The 22432-nt window shown below is 41.5% G+C and overlaps 1 protein-coding gene across 1 annotated transcript in view; it reads right to left on the bottom strand.

The window, feature by feature from the left end:
- Positions 1-22432, bottom strand: part of LRRC2 (leucine rich repeat containing 2) — a 71975-nt gene that overhangs the window by 26460 nt on the left and 23083 nt on the right. Inside the window, exons 3-4 of the mRNA XM_033085922.1 lie at positions 15582-15738; positions 701-837 (exon numbers count right to left, since the gene is read on the bottom strand). Of these exons, the coding sequence (XP_032941813.1) occupies positions 701-837; positions 15582-15738 (294 nt within the window). The remainder of the gene's footprint in view (positions 1-700; positions 838-15581; positions 15739-22432) is intronic.

Raw genomic sequence — 22432 nt, 5'->3', positions numbered from 1 at the left:
AGAGCCTGACACTTTTCCCTAAAGACCCCTCTATTCACTCCCTAGAAATCAGGATATTAAGAACCTGAGAAATACAGATGACAGCTAAAATTGTGGTTAGGTATCAGCCAATGATATTATTTCTCCCTGACAATAAGTCTCAGAGCAGCTGTGGCAGAGAGCAGTTATGCAGCCAACAGAAAAAAAATACTGTCAGTGCATGCCTGGGAGTTCTTTTCTCAATTTATTATGCATTCATGCCATTCCTTACACGTAATATCCTTTTTAGAGAGATATTTGCGCCCGTAGCAAAATGCAGTGCTGTTTATAGAACTCTCCATACAGTTTTTAAAGGAAAACAGACATGGGGAACAAAGTGTGTATGTGAATTTCACTATCAAGATGCACTTAATTTTTACAGGAAGCAGCTCTTTTCAGCCTTCTGCTTATTACCACACCCAAATCCCCTTTAGGATCCTGCCCTCCTTCATATATCAGAATATATACAAGTAAAATTTCGTCACTTGAAAACCAAAACAATGTACCTTGGCCCTATTTAAGTGCTCCTAAGGCATTTTCAATGATATTATTATCAAAACATTATTGTTAAAAACTGCAAGAAATGTGATTTGATCTGTTAAGAAAAGATTTGAACACTGTGATAAAATACCTTCTAAGCCAATTAAAAAAAGATGGAAACAAATATAGATTGTTATCTTACTTCAAATGGGAGCTCTGTTATTTCCATGTTTCCAGACAAATCCAGTTTTTCTAGATTCTCACAATCACCCAGTTCTGGAGGAACTGACTTCAAATTATTGAAACTCACATTGAGCACTTTGAGGTTTTTTAAGCAGCCTGTGAGGGTAAGATAGTCCAAATCAGTGTACTTGAAAGAAAGAAAGAAAGAAAGAAAGAAAGAAAGAAAGAAAGAAAGAAAGAAAGAAAGAAAGAAAGAAAGAAAGAAAGAAAGAAAGAAAGAAAGAAAAGAAAATAAAGAAAGCAATACTCAGTTAAGCAAAGAAAAATCTCCTTATTGTGATGATGAGTAAGATTAATAAATATTATCTGCAGTGATCACTTACATTTTGAGGGGCAATAATGCCCCTCAATCAGCAGTGTTTCTGGAGAGAGTTTGAAAGGAGACAACAAGGACTTTTAAATATCTTGTTTCTTCCAATGAGGAGATACCTCTTGAACTCAACTGAAACTAGATAAGTTAGCTTTTGGTTTGGCCACTGTAGGAAATTTGCGTGCCAACTGAAACACATCTTAGCAACTTTCATACAACCTCTTCATTGAGAACAATCACTCCTACTAAACTTATTGCATCAAGAATTGTCTTTAGTATCCTGCATTACATACTTTTGATTATATAATGGATGTGGATTATATAATGCATATGTTTCATGATTTACTTTATTGTGATTTATCATATCAACTGACTTATTTAAAGGCCATTATAATATTCTGCGCTACATTTAGTAACAAAGTTTTTTGTTTCTTCAAATTATAACATTACATAATTGCCAGCAAAAGGAGGGTAGAAGTGTAATTAAGATGCAATATCCTGGAAAAAAAATGCAAGTTATTCTGTGATATAATCAAACTGGAAGAAATTTGAATATATCAAATAGCTGATGTGTTAGCAAAGGAACAATCAAATACATAAAAAAGAGAGCATTTTATGGAAAACCTGGTATTGTTCTACGTGACCATATATTACATGAGAGATCCACAGTACTGCAGAGTCACAAATAGTTTCATTTGGAAGGAACCTTCAAAAATCATCTAGTACAAAGCTCTGTCCAACCTGAATGAATACTTCCCATGATGAGCCATGCACAATTTCTCCAGTCACACTGTTCCAATGTCACATCACCTTCATCATGAAAAATTTCCTACACCCACTCTCTTTCCATTTAAAACCATTCTCCCTTGTCCTGTCACTACAGGCACTGATAAAAATCTCCCCATACCTTTCTCGTAAGTCTGCTCTGTATGTTGAAAGGCGGTAATAAGGTGCCAGTGGAACCATCTCTTCTCCAGTCTAAACATTCCCAGTTGTCTCAGCTTTCCTTCACAGAAGTGTTCTAGACCTCTGACAATCTTCACAGCCCTTCACTGAAGCCATTCCAGCAGGCTCATGTCTTCCCTGTTCTGGGAGCCCCAGGACTGGATAAAGTATTCCAGGAGGAGTCACACAGTGACACCCTTCCTTCAACATACTGGTCACGCTTCTTTTGCTGCAACTCTAGACATGGTTGGCTTCCTGGGCTACAAATAAACCTTGCCAGCTCATACCTAATTCTCATTCACCAGTATTCTCAAGTTCTTCTCTGTGGGCCTGTTCTCAATCCATTCACCCCCTCCCCGTGCACTGATACTAGAAATTGCCCCAGCACATGCGTAGGATCTCATACTTCTCGTTGTTGATTTCCATGAAGTTCATGTGAGCCCATCTCTCAAGCTTGTCAAGTTGGTCCTGGGTGGCATCCCTTCCTGTACCAACTGTATATACTCAGCTTGTTATCATCTACAATATTCCTCTCCATTTATTTTCCTGTAGTATTCCCTTCTACCCACTGACAGAATACAGCATACAGAAGGAAATGTAGAAGTAAGAAACACAGATGCAATTCAGCAGTTGGAAACTGGAAGAGAACAGTATCATTGTCAAAAGGCTCTCAAAGTAGAGATAGTAGTAGATATTTCTAAAGAAAGACAAGACATCCGGCAAACAAAACTTATATTAATCGGAGTCACAGGTCTGGCCAGGAGGGGGCTAATTTTTCCAGTAGTTGATAAAGGGCATGAGCAGGACCCAGAGGGTATTCTATACCACCTCACACCATTGTCATGAGTGGAAGAAAGAGACTTTCTTCCAGGAAGAAGGGGTTCTGGTTTGGTCAAGTAACCATGGCAGGGAGAGCCATTTGATTTATTAATTTTCTATTATTGGGGGTTTTTTTCTACGTGAATCATGTCTTTTCTTGTTACTTCTGTCATTAGTATTGTGGTTGTTACTGTAGATTTTATTAACTTATTGCTGTTTCTGGTAAATTTTTCTTCTCTCAGTGTGTAATCTTTGTGTTTTGTTCCTCTCAATCTCCTCTACAGAGTTGTCTTAGGTTGCAATGCATAATGTAACCAAGAGTAGGTGCTCTATCACCATCTGTTGAAACCAGATGGAGCAGTGATCTCGTCTGACAAGACTGCTGAGAGAGAGAAGAGGAAAGCCCAGGGAGTAAGATGGAGTGGTGCATGTTTTGAAGAGTCTCAGGGAGGTATTGAATTGTGGGATACCATTCCTAAATCACAACAGTCTTATATTTGTAATTTTTTTCTTTTTTTTTTTTTTTTAAGGATCTGGTGTTTCATTAGATTTGTTTGACATACACTGTGGAGTGCGAAGCATCCTCAAGTCAATGTCATAGTACTGATTTTATTGTTAAGACATTAACACTTAGTTAAACTTCTTCCAAAGCAAAGGTTGGCTTAGAGTTGCTCATCTTTTGCAATATGTGGAAATCCTCACCAGAGGCTATTTGGTGCTTCCACCAAAGGAAGGAAGGACAGAAAAGAAAAGGACAGAGAAGAAGCATAGGGAGTAGAAAGTCCTACACTTTTTGCACTGAGAAATTGCTGGTGTCAGAGCCAGTGATATGCAGCTTGATGGCCAACACTAGCCAAATCACCTAGCCACCAGACCACACAGCATTTTACATAAATCCCATAGTTTCCCCTGGACACAACATTGTCTTCAAATGATGGCTGGACCACCCAAATCATCTCACATGTGATAGCATATATGGTGAGAACTCTGTTATATTAATCTCTACAGATTACAACAAAGAAAAACAAGCTTTTCCACCCAGCTTCCTTCCAGTTTCAGCTCTGCCACAAACTGAGGTATATTTCAAAATTCAGCTGTCCATCTACGATGGTGACCTTGTTTTCCTTTACTGTAAGCTGCTGGTTTAAAATAGAAGAAAATACTTCTGTAAGACTACAACAGAAGTGTTTGTCAGTATGCTACGATCTAGTAAGGGTTATTGGGGTAATAAAACTAGTTTGTGTCAACGTGTGAACTACCTTATTTCCATATTTTTAAGCACCTAAAAATAATAGAAGTTTAGTCTGCTTATCAGGAAGCCTCACCAGCTTTAGTATCATAAGGTAGATGAAGTATTATATCACAAGCTAAGGGTGATAACCATGAATTTACCACTTCATTGCAACAAAATAATCCCTGAAACAGAAATGCCTTAAAACTAGAGAATCAGAAAATCACAATTTACTTCCTCAATCAATTAATCCCTTGTTAAAGGAGAGCTAGGAGTGGGCAAGAGGCTGAGATGGGGCAGGGCTGAGACACTAGATCCAAACTGACCAAAGGAATATGCTACAGTATACATCACATTCAGCAGTAAAAGTTGGAGACGGGTAGAATGGGAGTGAGTTTTCCAAGGTCCCTATTGCTTAGGGACTGCATGTGGGGAGAGAGTGCTTTTGCATCACTGATTTGTTTACATCTTCTTTTTTAACTGTCTTTATCCTGATGCATGAGTTTTCTGGCTTTTGCCTTTCCACTTCTCTCCGCATCCAGCTGTGGGAGACTGAATTGCGGGGGACTGAGCAAGCTGTATATAAGCATTAACCCACAATAGATGTAGTTGCTAATTTTTTGGTCACTGAAATTGAAATGGAACCAAACCTCTCATTTCCATTAATACAGTAAATTCACGAATACAAGCCGCACTGAGTATAAGCCGCATCTCTGGGTGTTGGCAAATATTTCGGTTTTTGTCCATAAATAAGCCGCACCTGAATATAAGCCGCTCTGTCGTTCACAGCGAGGACCCGCATGCAACAAAGTTGCCAATTAGTAACGGAACCGCGGCATGGTGGAGGGTTTACTGGCTCAACTAAAGCTGTGCAGGCTCGGCCCGCTAGGGGCTGCTGACGGGGCCAGGTGGCCCAGCCCGGCGCTGCCACTCGGAGCTGGCCGCCGCCTCTGGGTTCGCTTGCCCCGGCCCTGCTCCCACCGCGGCGCCAGCCAGGCACGGAGAGAGCGCCCCGCCCGTGGCGCGGCACCGGCCGGGCACGGAGCACCCCCTGCTCCCGCCACGGCGGCGGAGGGCGGGGGCAGAGCACCCCCCCTCCTCCCCAGGCCGCAGCAATGGCGGCGCACCCCCCCCCGTCCTCCCTGAGCCGCAGCAATGGCGGCGCAGGGCCCCCGTCGGCTCCCCAGGCTGCAGCAATGACGGCGCAGGGCCCCCGTCGGCTCCCCGGGCCCCGGCAATGGCGGCGCGCCCCCCCTTCCCCCGTCCTCCCCGAGCTGCGGCAATGATGGCGCGGCCCCCCCCCGCTCCTCTCCGAGCCGCAGCAATGGTGGCGCGGGGCCCCCCCCCGTCTCTCCCCTGGGCTGCGGCAGAGGAGGGAAGAAGAGAGCTCTCCCGCCTCTCTCCCCGCCCCCCAAGCTGCCTGCAGGGAGCCACGGCAACACAGTAACACTGTAACAATCGCGGAATGCTGGCTTTTACTGGCAGGTGCTTGGATCGGCGCCCTGGCTGGCACATCTGGGGTTGTAAATGTCAGAAAATTATTCACAGATTAGCCGCCCCGGACTATTAGCCGCACTTCCGGGTTTCCACCAAAATTTTTGTCAAATTGCTGCGGCTTGTATTCGTGAAATTACTGTAATTTGAGAATTACTAATGGACTACTAGGCAAGGGCAAGACATCTGGTGTTACCAAAGTGCTAGTCACTGTCTTTTCTAAATCTGTTGAGATGGTCATCTCTGATACATTAGAGACATGGAGCAGAACCAGTTATGAAAAAAGAAATCACAAGTGCAATGGACTCAAGCACAGCTTCTCTGACTTCACAGCACCTAATGTGTGTCAATATTCCCAGTGTGGTTTGCAGGTACGAGAAAATAAGTAAATAAGTAAAATAAGTAAAAAATGCATCACTTTTTTTCTTGTGATATATAATCTCTGCTTAACACACAGAAGGGCACGACAGATTCTACAGTCAATTTACAGTAATTGCTGTGACTAAGACAATGAAAATTACTGGTAAAAAGCATGAGTCATGCAACTGAATTTTATTTTCATAACAAACTCAGGACAACATAGATGAATGGGATAAAGGTTGCCAAGATCTGCCTGCAGGGAGCAATATCTTGGAGTTCTATAGGGCTATTTTTCACCTCTGGGCTCTTCAGTGGATTAAGTAATGCCACCTGACAAGTGAGCAGTAGTCAAGTATTAACATGCCCTCTAGGGCAATAAGACTTATATAAGGCTAACCAGGATCTCCTGCATGAAATCCTAGCATGGCTACTTCACATAATCACATTTTTTTCTTTTCCACATTCCATTTGAAAAGTAGTCTATATTTTACATCTGCTGCTGTTATGCTGTTATAAAAAGTTACTGAGTTTCATAATTTCCTCTATTTGGAATGATCTTCAGATTGCTAGCCTAAATTTATTTGTAGAAATTCTATAACCATTCATTCTTTTGTCTAGTTCATCTTTAAATAGGTTTTTTCCTTCTCTAGTGTTTACTTCTGATGTTTTCATAGGTAACAGACATCTCAGAATTTATTTTACTAGCCTGGATAAGTCATTTTCTCTAGTCTCTGTTCACAGAATAAAAATTCCCTTCCTTAAATGGTCCTAATGGACTTATTTTGCATCTGTTCTCATCTGAAATTACTGGATAGTCCTCCTGTGACAGTTAGATTTGGAATTTTATTTCTTCTGTTTTTGCATTTAATGATCTCTGACATGCTGCATGAAAACTGAATACATGACCTTGAGCTCTCTGCAACTGTGAATTTAATCTCTGTATTTTTTCAGAAGTCTGTCTGCTCATCAGCCTTACCATATTTCCACCCATTTTGCAGTGACAACACACAGACAAACTGTGTCAGAAAATTTGAGTAACACTGTTTCTGAAAAATGCTAAGTGAAGACTGATCCTTGAGAAAATCCACAAATAACCTTCTTCATGACCACCACCATCTCTTTCCAAATAAACACATTTTTGCCTCTGTTTAACAAGTCTTTTGTTCATTTTTACAATTGTGGATTCAAAGTCCATTCTGTTAGAGTCAAACATTCATTTTCCATAGTTCTCTTTATCAAATACATTATGGAATACCAGGTAGAAAAGATCTACTAGTTGAAGGTCAACCATCTTCTCAAAAGGTAGAAACCAAATGAGTTGGGAACAACTTACTTTTCCTTTATAAAATTTTTATTTAACCTGGTTTCCATTTAACACCACTCCTTCTTCTCAATAACTGTTTAAAATTTTTTACAACTAACAATGTAGATAAGGATAGAGTTAGGCTATAAGAGCTGTTTGAATGGTAATTCAGATTACAGAGATCTGCTAGGCTAACTTGGTCACAGAGAGAGCACAAATGTGTGACCATAAAAAACATCCAAGAAAACTAAAGTTTCTCAAATCCTGTGTCTTTAATTAGGGAGCACAAAATTGTGGGGGGATGAATCCCAAAATAGCCTTCAAATACCATGGATACCATTTGGAGGAGGGGGAATAAGAAGGGTGGTAAGGCAATATGTAGGACTTTGACAACTCTGAAATCTGCATCTTAGGGCTTATTTATTTCTCTTATTTATGTCTCCATAGAGCAGAAGTTCTCCACCGTCTTGGGTATGTTGCCCAGACATAATCAGCCTTAATGAGCATGTAATTCAGCCATTGAGGCAGCTTCAGGGGGACAGTGAGGAGGTGGCATCTGTTCCATGACTGCACAAATGTAGAGCAGGATTTGACTCCCACACATTACATATTCATTCAAATAATATTCAAGCACGACTTCTGAATTCGTAGTAATAGTAAAATCATTGCTGTACAATACCGTTTTTAACTATGCTTAATGTCACTGGATTTTCATTTTTTATAAAATACGTTAATTCTGAAATTACACAGCCAGTATCTCTGTGTTTTCCATGGAGAGGCAGTAAAAGCCAAAATTAAGTCCGTGGCATCCCTGAAAGTTTCTCAATTAAGATTTTTTTTAGATGGGAGATCCAGTGTAATAGTTGTTACATTTATTCACAGTTTAAATTTTTAATTAATTTTTAAAAATTTGAATTGGTAATTGCATTCTCTAGTTTCTTGTAAGCAATGCAGCATTCTAACAATTGTCATTCACAAATTCACCTTTTTCACATGCCTACATTAGTGGTCCTAACAAGGTGTCAGAGACAAAATTCAGATGAGGTTAGAGATTGCCTCTATTATCTAAGAATCCCATGCAATACAAATCACTTGTGCAAACTGGAGTAAAATGCTAGACAACTTTTTACATTAATCTGCAAGCATAGAATCATTGAACTGTGGAATGATCTGGGTTGGAAGGGCCATTAAAGATCATCTAGTTCCAGCCCCACTGTCATAGGCAAGGTCACCTTTCACTAGACCAAGGTTCTCAAAGCTCCATCCAATCTGGTCTTGAACACTTCCAGGGATGTGTCACCACAGCTTATCTGGGCAACCTGTTTAATTGCCTGATCACCCTCAGAGGAAAGAATATCTAATACCTAAACTAAACCCACCCTCTTTAAGCTTTTGGCCATTACCCTTTGTCCTGTTACTACATGACCTTGTAAACAGTTCCTAACCAGGTTTTTTATAGGCCTCCTTCACGTACTGGAAGGCCACAGAAAGGTCTCCCCAGAGCTTCTTTCCTACAGGCTGAAGAAGCCCATTTCTCTCAGCCTGCCAGCATAGGAGAGGCCTTCCATCCCTCTAATCACCTTTGTGTCTTTCCTCTGATATCACTCCAGCAGTTCCATGTCCTTCCTGTGCAGGGACCCCAGAGCTGGGTGCAGGGTTCCAGCTGGCTCTCACAGAGCAGAGCAGAGCAGAGCAGAGCAGAGGGGCAGAATCCCCTCCCTCCCCTGCTGCCCACGCTGCTTTGGATGCAGCCCAGGACACGTTTGGCTTTCCGGGCTGGGAGTGCCCATGGCTGGGTCATGTCCAGCCTCTCACCCACAGCACCCACAAGCCCTTCTCACAGGGCTGATCTGATCTGTTTGTCTTCCAGACTGGGCTGCTACCAGAGTGTGCCTCAACCCCAGCACAGCACCTTGCACTTGGTCTTGTTAAACCCTACGATATTCAAATGAATCCAGTTCCTGAGCTTGTCCAGGTCCCTCTGGATGACAGACAAGTTAACCTAACCTTCAAACAGGTCAACCACACCACTTAGCTAGCTATTGTCTGAAAATTTGCTTTGAGTGTGCACTTAAACCCACTGCCTAAATCACTGATGAAGACAATTATTAGCACGGTTTCCCATGCAGTCTCCTGAGGCCCACTACTTTTCACAAACAGCCATCCAGACACTGAGCTCTTGACCAGTACACCCTGAATGAGACCATCTAGCCAGTTCTTCATCCATTGATCAGTGCACATATCACATCCATGCCTCTGCACATTAGAGAGAAGGATGTGGTGGTAGACCATGTCAAAGGCCTTATCAAAGTCCAGACAGATCAGAGCCCTTCTCTGGTCCATGGATAAAGTCACTCCACTGTAGAAGGCCAACAAGTTGATCAGGAGGGACTTTTTCCTTAATGAAGCCATGCTGTTCTTTCAAACTACACTCCTGATATCTGTGAACCTTAGCATAGCTTTCAGGAGGCTCTATTCCATTATTTTCCCAGGGACAGAGATGATGCTGACAGGTTAGCAGTTCCCAAGATTCTCCTTTTTACCTTCTTCTAAAATGGGCAAAATGTTTCCCATCTTTCAGTCAGCTGGGACTTTACCTGACCACCATGACTTTTCAAACATCACAGAGTGGCTTAGCGGCTACATCAGGCAGTACCCTCAAGCCTCTGGGATGCACCTCATCTGTTCCCATAGACACACCGATAGTCAGATTCCTCAGGTGGTCATGAACCTGACCTTTGCTTGAAGTGCAAGTGATTTAACTCCCTGAGTCCCTGCTCTCAGTGCCATCCACTCAGGAAGTGTGAGAAGAGGGGGTGCATTGAAAGCTGAGTCAAAAATATTCTCATAGAAACAGTCAACTTGTAACACCAGTGTTTAGTACTGCCTCTCCAAAGGGGAGAATATAAACAAAATTTTTCTCCATTTCATAGAAGACTGAGCTGTTGGATAAATAACACTGAATAAATGACAAAGATAATAGATGAGTTTGCAGTTCCTAAGAATAGGCATGTAAGATGAAAATGCTTATTTTCTTGGAAACTCACAAAACACATGGGGAATCTTATTAATAGGAAAAACTATTTTAGATATCGAGATGTCACTTAAAATTCTATTACTGATATTTTCCCTTCTGAGTTCTACAAAATTGGATTAATGATATGCACAAATGAAATTTTATACTGTCCAATATAAAAGATACAAAAATTCCTTGTGATTTCTTAATAAAGTATGTCTCAAGCATAAGCAGTTATTTTGAATCCTAAATATTTGGAAAATCAAAGATAGGAGAGGACACAGTACAAATATTTTAGTAACAGCTCTTTGAGAAGTATAATGGATAAAAAAATCCCAATATAACCTTACAGTTCCATGCCAGCACAAAGGCTTTGGGAACACGAAACTTCAGCTCACTACTTCCAGTGTGAATATGAGAATATATTGTCAGATAGCTTCAGTTATAGCAATTACTAATGCACTACTTTATACACAGCAATTGCACTGCAGCCACACAGTCAAAGTCAGAGCTGTAATCTCACTCAGAAGACAAAGAAAATCCCCTGGCTGCACCTCATTTATGACTCTTTCTCTGTTACTCTTAGACAAACTATTTTAAGAGTGACACTTACCATTCAGCAGGTTTTTTTTCTTTTTTTGTTTTATGATTTCCATTAAATTATTTCCTATTGCACAGAAACTACAAAATCAAAAGTATTCTTAGCTGTCTTCTGTTACAAATTTGTTCTTGTTCATGTACATATGTGACTATAAAAGTGTGATTTGAAATATCTGATAATGGATTCAACTCTTTCTTCGCTCTGATTCAGAGTGGAACATTATCTTCTAAATCCGGTAAAACAGGAATATGAGCATCAATATTCCAGAAGTCCAGAAGCTTCTACTGCAGCAATATTTTTTTTTTAAATATTCTTATCACCTCATGTTCTCTCATACGTTTTCCTCTCGTGAGAATCAAAAGTTGTCATAATATGGCTCACCAGGTTATCCTCTGTTGGATGATTTGTTGATCTAAACTTGATTTCAATTCTGTCTGAAGATTAAAGACTCAACAAGATGCATGTCACTGCCAGCATCAACTACCTGTCATTGCTCTCAAGTACATTTTAGCTGTGATATTTGCCTAGTTATTGCTGCTTCGTAAGCAGAAGACAAAATGATGAATACTTTGGCACTTAACCTTTCCAGACACCTTACCTTCTGATTTAACACTCAGTCCTCACTCTTTGCGTAGATAGAGCTCCCAAATCAAATCCACATTGTTAATGTTCATTATGAAAATTTAGTAGATAAATTGACTTATATATAAGTATACTTAAAATATGAAAGGTTTCATTTAGAAGTTGTATTCAAAAACTTCAAAACATCCAAGACCTTACATAATATTGTCTTATGAAAATAATTAACATTTCCAATACACATTAATATCTGTCTCTGCATGCACATATAGAAAATAAAATAAAAGCACAGCCATTTTAAAGCATATCCCCTTACACGTAAACAAGAGAACACTACACAAATGAAGACAAAGCTCCTCTAATTTTAGCCATACAAAAAGGGTAGTTCCACTGCCTTATTAATAGGTGGCCTATCAACACACAGCATTCAGTAAGACTGAAAAACATCAGAAAGTTTTAGCAAAAAAATGCTGAACAGTTCAGGTATACAGTCTTGGAGTGGCTTTTTGTATTATTTCTTTTTAGACTACATGAGTGATAACACTTAATTCTCTGGATAGGTTAGAATTATTATTACAATGTAGAATTATATAAAAATTACATATCTATATTGTTATATATTATACATATATCGTGTATAAGTAGTATCTATGGTTTAGAAGATTTCTTAATTTTGTTATGCTGTGACTAATATTCAAATCTATGTTTCCACAGAGGAATGCTTAGATTTAATGAATCTTGAAAAGCAAAATTTCTTAACAAAATTTCCTGGTAAGAGGAGGATGGTGAGTGCTATAATAACGTGTCTGAGGGAAGCCCTACAACAAGTACTTTCTAACATTCTCTGGCCCTCCCAAGCAAACATTTACACACACACACAAAAAACCCAAACAAACAAACAAACAAAACAGCAACAAAAAAGCAAGAAATCATGGGTATAAGCTAGTGGAATAAACGTATTGGAGGGAAAGTGAATAAATGGGAATAACATAAAAGCTACTCATGAGTAGAAATCTCATCATTTTAATTCAATTGAAAGAACAGTGATTGTTACCAGAAACAATGAGACTTTCTTCCTTGTTTCCCAAAAATGGTTTACATTATCCTCCAATAGAACAATCTGCTCGTCCCCTGCTGACCAGTGGTGCTCCCCAGGGCTCAGTGCTGGGGCAAGCCCTCTTTAGAGTCTTTATTGTTGATCAGGAGGTGGAGGTCGAGTGTACCCTAAGTCACTTTGCAAACAGCACTCGGTTGGGTGGGAGGATTGATCTGCTAGAGGATAGGAAAGATGTTCAGAGTCATCTCGACCAGTTGGATCAATGGGCCAGGGGCAATTGTATGAGGTTCAATAACACAAAGAGCTAGGTCCTGTCCTTGGGTCACAATAGCTCCATATAGCACTACAGGCTTGGGGGAAAGGAGCAGAAAAGCTGCCTGGCAAAAAAGGACTGGATGAGCTGGTTGAAAGCCAGTCAAATGTGGTCCAGCATTGTGCTCAGGTGCCCAAGAAGGCCAAAGACATCCTGGCCTGTATCAAAAATGATGTGGCCAGCAAGACCAGGGAAGTTATTGTCCTGCTGTACTTAGCATTGGTGAGAACACACCTCAAATCCTGTGCTCCGTGCTGGTTTTTACCAGGACAGGGATAAATTTTGCAGCAGCCAGAAGGGGGCATTGCTAATATCCAGAGGTTATTCTATACTGCCTCAGTGTTTTTCAGGGGTGGGGGAAAGGGTCGCTTCTGGTCAAGTAAGTGTGGCTTTGCTCTGCAGATGGTATTTTAGCTGTTTCCAATAAATTGTTCTTATCTCAATCTATAATCTTTACCTTCTGTGCCTCAAATTTTCCTCTCCACACTGTTGAAAGGGGAGGGGAGAGGGAGACAGAAATGGGTGAGTGCCACATGGTATGGCGTGCTTCAGTGGGAACACTAAATTGGGGAATACCATTTCTAGTCCACAACAGTCCCTGAGGTGCTGCAGTGTCCAGAGAAGGGCAACAGAGCTGAGGACAGGTCTGGAGCACAAATTTTATGAGGAGTGTCTCAGGGAGTTGGTGTTGTTCCTGGAGAAAAAGAGGGCAACCTTATCACTCTCTACAACTGCCTGAAAAGGAAGGTAACAAGGTGAGAGTCAACCTCTTCTCCCGTGAGAAAATTGGGAGAAGTGAAAGAATGAGAGTAAATTGCCTCAGGTTGCACAAGGGGTCATCGAGATTGGATACTGGTGAAAAAATTCTTCACTAAAAGGTTTGCCAGGCATTGGTACAGGCCACTCAAATAATAGGTAAAATTATCATCTTTGAAAATGCTAAAAATTAAATGTGCATGTGTCACTTAGGGACATGGTTTAGAGATGAGCGCAATGGGGACAGGTTTATGGTTGGTCTCAGTGATCTTAAGAGGTCATTTCCAATCTTAACAATTCTGTGATTATGAGATCTGTGTGCCTTTATGGTAGAAACAGATTTTAATAGCATTAGTGATTTTATTTTCTTAGGAATCATTTTCATTAACAGTGAGAATAAATATTTTTTTCTGCTTCTCCCTGCTACACTTGTTAAGCAGCAACCCCTTAAAATCCTCTGTTTAATGGTTTAGGGTAGCCTCTGTCAGGAAGCTAGTAGGCCTTTCCCCTTTCTTTCATATTATTTCCCCTTTCTTCCAAACTAGATCTTATAACGTGTTTGTCCATTAAACTCACTGACCTATCAAAGTTCTGCAGTCAAAGTCCTGATAAAACTCTCAGTGTTCATTTTATGTCCATTATCTCCTGTTTCTGTCTTGTTTATGATCTGTTAGTGTGTTTAGATACCAGGCTGAAACTATAAAATAGATCTTGACATCTATGTAAAATTTTCTTTCTAAAATATAGTGTCAGTAAATAAATCAAAAGCATGAGTGTCACTTGACTAATAGAATACTAACACAGTAGAAAGTTCTAGCTCAGATTTCTGTGTTTCAGGTTGCTCTCCCTCTTCCCATTTTTCTTAGTTAAACTTAGGATATCAAGGGAGGCGGAGCTTTGAGTCTTTCAGCTAAAGAAAAACTGAAGTCTTTAGTCTCTCTTTCAGAGAGAGTCTCTTACCTCTTAGTGTACACAAGGAATGGCACTCATGGGGAAGGCTTAGGACTACTGTATTTAAAATCAAAGGCAGAGGTATTAGTACACCTGGGTGTAAGAGCTCAGCACTGGAGACACAACGGGCCCAGTTTCTTCAGCTTTCAAATATGCCACCTCTTACAGCTATATTTTTCCTTGTAAGAGCAGTAAATCCCTCTCAATACCAATACCATCTGTTAAACAAGCTTTTCTATTGTAAGATCAAAAAACATAGGTGAGGCAAGCATTAAAATTATTGTTATGCAGCCTTAAATGTCAAGCGCCAAAGTATTTAAGCATTAAGAAACTGTTTCTCTAAAACTTATAACACCAGGAGGAGTAGATTTAGATTAGATATTACAAAGAAATTCTTCACTGTGAGGTTGTTGAGGCACTGGCACAGGTTGCCCAGAAAAGCAGTGGAAGCATCATCCCTGGAAGCATTCAAGGCTGGGTTGGAAGGGGCTCTGACCAACCTGCTCTAATAAAAGGTGTCCCTGCCCACAGCAGTGGAGCTGGAACTAGATGACTTTTAAGGTCCCTTCCAATCCAAATTTTTTCTATTAATCAATTACTCTGTGATATATATATATATATATATATATATATATATATATATATATATATATATATTATAAATTAAGATCATTACTGAACTCTTAAAAAAATTAAAATGTATATTTTTTGTAGGACTCTGTTTTTGGTTCCTTTTCCCTACAATCTTATGTTTCAATTTATCTTGTTCAAGGCTTAAAATTCCTTAATACTTCTAGTTTTCTTAATCTGTAAGGAATATAAAACACCACCTATTCCCAGAAACAACTCTCATCTACTTGAATACAAGCAATAACTGCCTTATAATCAGATAACAAAAATGTGCTTTTTCCCATACTATATTAATGATTCTCAATACAATTTAGCAAGTATAATTAAAGCCAAAGAGATATAAAAAATGTAGTGGGGACTGTTCAGTGTAAACAAGACAATTATCAGTAAATTAACAAGAATACCCATGGATATTCATTACCCTGCAACAGAGTTAAATGGTATGAGTACAAATATCTATCTTGGACCAACTCACCAATCTCTGCTGGAAGATGGTTGATTTGATTTTTTGACAATTCCAGTACTCTCAGATCTTTAAATAGTGCAATGTAGGCTGGAATGGTTTGTATCAATGTATTGTACACATGCCATTCTTTCAGATAGGTCTGTTCCTTCAGGGAATCTGGGAGTTCCTGTAAATGAAATAAGAACAAGTAAATAGAAAGCAGGAAGTTAGAATTTTTTTACTCTTTTTCCAAATAGGGAGAAAAACGCACTTTGCCTTTATTATCTTGATGTAGAATAGTAGTTTGCCAAAGCCTTACAGAAGCTGTCTGCTTTTGAAGAGCGTTGCAGCTGTCTTCATCACATATTCATTTTTTTAACTCTTAATGCAATTATTTGCTCTAAAACAGAAACCTATCCAAAGAACTCAATCTGTTTGGTGTCTCACACATTATTTCCATTTTCCAGATGGAGGATTTCTTTAAAATACATTTCAGTGCTTTAGTTCACACATCAAGATGCAGTAAAATGCAGCACAGAACAGAAGAATGCATAGAGAATATCTAAACAGAGTTCGCTAAAAAAAAGAAACAAGGTGTGATTTCTTTCTGACTACCTGCCAATATTTCAAAACTTGTTTTCCAAGAGGGAACAGAAACTATTTCAGATACTACACAGACATATTACTTGGCTTAACTTCCTAAGATGTTGCAGCAATGTTAAAAAAAATTTAGAGGAAAGGAAATCCTTAGAAATCCTTAGAAAAAAAATATTGTAACATTTTTAAAAATTGATTTTTAAATCAGTCCATATTTGCAAGTAATTTTTAATTTCGTCATGCAGAATCCCTTATTTTCAAATTTCCAGGAATTTTGAAAGTTCCTTTAATTTCTAAGTACAGTAATTTCACGATTATAAGCCACACTGAGTATAAGCCGCACTTCCGGGTGCCAGCAACTTTTCGTTCTTTGTCCATACATAAGCCGTACCCAATTATAAGCCGCAAGTTACAATACGGAGTGTGATAAAAGGTATCTATTCTATCATCATCTGTTGAGGGTGGGGGCAGTGATCCTTATCTCAACGGCAGATATTCTGCTAATGGGCCATCCATTGAAATCAGGCAGGGCATTGCTCTTTATCTTTTCACAACCTATCCTTCCTCCAGAGAGTCATTTTCTGCTAATGGCCCATTGAGTCCCACTGTGGGACTGATAAAATTACTTCATCCCATTGGGAGTTGCTCCAGCCAGGGGGAAGAGCCCAACATTTCTTACCAAAATAAAAACAGAGGTTTTGGGACACTAAGGGAGCCCCTTTCTCCACTGGACTCCAGAGGAAAACTGGATTTCACCACATCACCACTGGACCTCCAGAGGGAAACTGCACCTTCTGCAGGAGCACTGCTTCAACTGAATCACATCTGTCACTGCAGGAGGATGCAGCCACCATTAAATGGGACTGCTACCGACACCCTGCCTGACGGGGTGTCAGGTTGTACTCTGACTTTGTCAGGGTTTGGAGTTTGTTTCTTTGTAGTACTGTATTTCTATTTTAATTTCCCCAGTAAAGAGCTGTTATTCCTAATTCCCATATTTTTGCCTGAAAGCCCCTTGATTTCAGAATTATAATAATTTGGAGGGAGGGGGTTTACATTCTCCATTTCAAAGAGAAGTTCCTGCCTTTCTCAGAAGATACTTGTCCTCCAAAATAAAATAGCAACTTTTTGTTCTTTGTCCATATATAAGCTGCATCTGATTATAAGCCACACTTTGGGGTCGGACCAAAATTTTAGTCAAAATAGTGCGGCTCATAATTGTGAAATTACTGCAATTTTCAGATTATTCTATTTATCAAAAGTCTTCAACACATGAATTTAAATTTATAAAGCCTTTGATTCTTACAAAATTGCTTTAATTAATTGGTACTCAGATGTACATGTCTTTGTTTGAATTATGTCACCAAATTCTTTGAACTTGAAACAGACAAAAATCAATGCCAAAAGTGGAAGGTCATGTCATTTAACCTCCACTTTCTTAAGCATCACATAATTTTTCAGTCTGTCATAGGTTTTATAACACTGTGGACTGGTAAAACATGGAATAAATAATCTGGAAGAGTTTCTACTGCTAACTTTGCTCTATAAGAATAGATGTGAAAATATCAGCCTTTGATTCTTTTATAAATTTCAGATTTGTTTCCTTTATGTGAAGAATATGATACAGTAGGAATTACTGTTTTTATAACAAGGATATTGCCCTCTTCTTTTTTTTTCTTCTAGTTTTCAAAGATCTCTCAAGACATTTGTAAGAATGACTCATTTGAATTTTTTTTTTAATTAATGCTGAACTTCTGGATTAGCAATAGTGCTACGTAACTCAATTAAATTAAAACATCTAACACCAATTATAGATATACCAGACTGCCAACAATCAGAAGACATTTTTTGGTCATTACTGCCTCTCATTTCAGTTCTTTTCAAATTCACGCATGTAGACATAAAACCTGTTTTTTTGTTTTGCCTTGTTACCTTCCCTTCCATATTTGATACTGAATTTCTTATTTCACTTTTTGATTAGGTGTGTGTGTGTCTTGCATTGTGATCCATTTTCTATATTTGTCCATTTATGACAATTAAAAATTAAAATGCCTCAAATGCCTCAGGGCTCATAGTGAGAAATCCCTCCAACTTTGTGGAATTAGTTACTATTTCTCATCTTCAGTGATGCATATTTTTTAGCAGCAAAATAAAATAGAGAACAGAAATTCAATTAGCATTGTCTTTCCTACCAGTAAAGAACGGAAAACTCAGCACACAGGGGATAGTATTTAGTTGGAGTGTCATAGACATTTCTGTAGGGAAGAACCATGATGAGAGAGAGAGATGAATATTGGAGGGAAAAAGATGTCTTTATTAAGAGACACTCTTTTCCACTCTGTCTAACTGCAGGTCAGTCTTTACCTTTCTATTGACCTACTGGTTTTTTGCACTTTATTGTCTCAATACACAATCTCCAGCTCTTTGGAGGCAAATACAGCCCTTTCTCCTCTGAAGCCAACAGCCATGCTGCTCTCCCACACTGAAGGGGGTATTCCACAAAATTCTCCTACATACACTGAAAACAGTGCAGTACACAAGGCTCTCTACCAGGTCAAGATCAAATTCATTCATCATTTTAGAAAAATTAAGCCAAAATAAAAAAAAAATGTTTATTATTAATGCATAAAGATTTTTTAAAAAAATCTTTATGTCTGCATTAAGACTACAGTAATTTCACGAATACAAGCCACACCAATTTGACCAAAAGTTTGGTGGAAACCCGGAAGTGCAGCTAATATTCGAGGGTGGCTAATACATTAACAAAATTCTAAAAGCAGCCAACACGGAAGTGAGAGCCCGCGGCAGCCCCAAGCCAAGCTGGAGCCCGGCCGGCCCCGGCAGAGGTGGGAAAGCCTGGCAGAGGCGGGGCCAGCAGTGCGGGGGGCGGGCGGCTGAGCCTGAGTCAGCAGGGCGGGGCAGGGGGGGCGGCAGAGCCCGGGCCAGCAGGGCGGGGGAGCCCGGGAGAACTGGGGCTAGCAGTGCAGGGGAGCATGGCAGAAGCAGGAAGCCGGGCGGGTGGGGCTGCCTGGCAGCGGGGGAAGCCCAGCAGAATTGGGGCCAGCAGCGTGGGGGTGCCCGGCGGTGCGGGGGCCTACAGTGCCGGCCAGGGCGAGCAAACGCGGCGGTGGTGCAGACAGGAGGGGGCGGCCGGCTTGCCTGGCAGCGGCGGCGGGGGCCGGCCCGTCAGCAGGGCGAGTAAACGCAGCAGCAGGGCGGCCGGCGTGCCTCGCAGCGGCGGCCGCCCGCTGGCAGGGCGAGTAAACGCAGCAGCAGGGCGGCCGGCGTGCCTCGCAGCAGCGGCGGGGGCCGGCCCGCCGGCAGGGCAAGTAAACGCAGCAGCAGGGCGGCCGGCGTGCCTCGCAGCGGCGGCGGGGGCCGGCCCGCCGGCAGGGCGAGTAAACGCAGCAGCGAGGCGGTGCTGACGGGAGAGGGGGGCCAGTGAGCCCGGCGGCGGCTGCCGCACCACCCGGCCAGCCCCGCCGAGCCGTGGCGCTGAGTTGGGCCACCCGGCCCCGTCGGCAACCATGAATGGGCCGAGCCTTCCTGGCCCCGCCCCGAGCCAGTAAATCCCGCTATGCCGCGATCCTGTTACTAATTGGCCAATTTGTGAAAGCTGCGCACGGATTCTCGCTACGAACGAAAGTGCGGCTAATATTCGGGGTGCGGCCTATCTATTGACAAAGACAGCAACATTGTCGAGGCACCAGGGGTGCGGCTTATAGTCCGTGTGGCTTGTATTCGTGAAACTACTGTAATTTAGAGCTCCAAGATATTCCTGTGCAGTAACAGAAATACATTTAGACATGACTGCAAAAGAATTGAAGTAGATTCCATTCTTCTACCAACTACCATCTTGCTTTTCTTTCTTGTGAATATTTCTTTATATCACATGATCATATTTATAATTTGCAAATGCAAGCATGCAAATTCTTTGTTATGTGCCTTTTCAGTATTTTCCATTTTAAAAAGCATTTATATTTGTGTTGCTAAAACATAAACTGATGTGATATTTTGCTTCATTACAAACTAGATAGGGATGGGAACTGAAACTTCCACAAGCTTTATGTTTGCTTTACTCTGTGATTCTCTTGTGCTCTTTTGTAATCTTCTGCTGCCATGCTAAAGCTGGCAGCCTGCTGATAAATTGCTGCATGAAGACTGACACTTGGAGGATAGCCTGCCTTTCGCCTTTAACAGCAAAACAATACCTCAAACTTGTTTGACTTTTAGAAGAGGAAAAGTTTGAAAAGGAGAAAAATAACAAACTACAACCACTGTTAATTAGAATATTTCAAATTTGGAAAGAATTCACCTGCTAGACCTGAGACTGAACTAAAACTATGATCAAAGCTCTAAGAAGTTTAAATTCGGTTTCTTTTCCAGTTCTATACTTGAATCTGTCATGGGCCAAAATAAAATTTTGGATCCAAATCTCCCACTCTTTTAAAAAAATTTGAAGCTAGTTCCAGACACTCCCTGTTGCAGGACCCCAGCACAACACTGGCACTATCCCCATGTCCCCCCTGTTGTCCCAAAACAACCGTGTGTTGCACCCAGCGTGTAAAAGGCTGACCCACACACAAGCATTATTTGATTTATTTACAGTTCTACACAGAAAGGGTTGCTGGGTGGCAAGCCCTAAACCTTAACAAGGCAATTCTATCAATAAGTATTTGATTCTGGCATCCTGACATCACTGCCCAGCTGCTGGCTGCCCAGGCTGGTGGCACCCTAAGCGGCTGGAGGCAGGCAGGGCTGAGCTCAGCAGGGCCACAAGCACTGAGGCTGTGTGGGAGGGGATGGTTTAGGTCAGCTGGAGCCTCTGTGTGGAGAAAGCCATATGCCAGGTATGGCTCTTCCAGCTGTTTCCACCCTGTCCCAGCCAGCCCTGTACATCCCACCCTGCTGTTACAAGGGCACTAGGTGTGGCCCATTGCAGCAGCACATTTCTGGACCCTTAGTGATGCAGGGGTCTCATGGTGCCCAGAGACCACTGTTATGTAGGTCCATGCCCTGAGCCTCAGGTGGCTTGAGGAGCACTAAGACCTGGAGTGTCCAATCCCAGGAGAGCCTTTCCTCAGGACATAGCATCTCCCCTGCATGCCTTACTGGCCTCACTGCCAAAGAGGCACAAAGTGAAGGACTGGGGGCATGAGACCACCAACTCTTCTTCCTCCTCCTCCCCTTCAGCTTTCTCCTCCTGCCCATAAGTGGGCCACAGGCAGCCATAGGCAGCACTGCAGGCAGAGGAATGCTGTGTGTCTCTCACCACTGAAGCTCAAGAGATGGCCAAGGCAGCAGCTTCATCAAGCAGGTGACAGCAGCATAGGCAGAGAGCCAGGGAGCTGCTGCTGCTGCCTCCTTGCCAAGCCCTCTGGAAGTCCACACCCTCAGCAGGAAATGGGCAGGGGCAGCAGGGACAGTCCTGGAAGTACCAGAGGCCAAGAAGGTCTTGGTAGAGGAGAAAGAATGCTTGAGACACTGTGACCCCCAGGAGCTGTTTCAAGTGGAACACAATGAAAACCAAAACTGGAGTGCTAGGAAAGAGAAGTCTCCCTTGCCTCTCACATAACAGGTACGGTCAGAGTACTGGGCCTTTAACAATGGAGTATCCCACTCAGTAGTCAACATCTAAGCAGTAGAGAAATGGGCTCAACTTCGACCTTGTTTAATGAGCCCCTCTGGGTGGGCTGAAATGATGGATATGAGGTCAACAGCACCATCCAGAGGAGCAGACAGAGAGAGCCAGGAAGGTGCAATGCACCCAGGCCCTGCTGATCACCCCCAGTTCCTCCACATCAAGCCAGATGGAAGCTCATGTCCTCAGCAGGCAAGTAGGACTGGCAGCATGGGCACGCCTGTCAGCATCAGCAACTGAGGCAGAGGCCTTGGCTAAGAGGGAGGAAGACTCGGAAGATAACAGAGACGAAGAGCTGTCCCAAAAAGAGGACAGGACAGACAAAATTTGGAGTGCTGAGGAGGAGATTCTTTCCATGCCCCTCACAGAGCACTAGGACTGTCATGTCTGAAAAAATGGACTGTGCATGATGATAAATTTGTACATCAAGAAACCTTCCTTCAGGGCAAGAAAACCTCTCTATAAAAAGTACCTCCGGTCGAGTCAAGGAGGAATTTCTGATGTGATATTTAGACTTGTGGGAAAAGGAGATAATTGTTTCCACTCACTCTCCTTGTAGCTATTGTGTTTAGCCAGTAAAAAAAGCCAAACAGAAAATGGTGATTAACCATTCCATGGATTATGGAAAATTAAATGCTAATAC

The sequence above is a fragment of the Catharus ustulatus genome, chromosome Z (assembly GCF_009819885.2).
Source record: "Catharus ustulatus isolate bCatUst1 chromosome Z, bCatUst1.pri.v2, whole genome shotgun sequence".
In the NCBI taxonomy this organism is placed as follows: Eukaryota; Metazoa; Chordata; class Aves; order Passeriformes; family Turdidae; genus Catharus; species Catharus ustulatus.
Note: the sequence above shows the minus strand (reverse complement) of the source record. Positions and strands in the feature narration are given on the sequence as shown.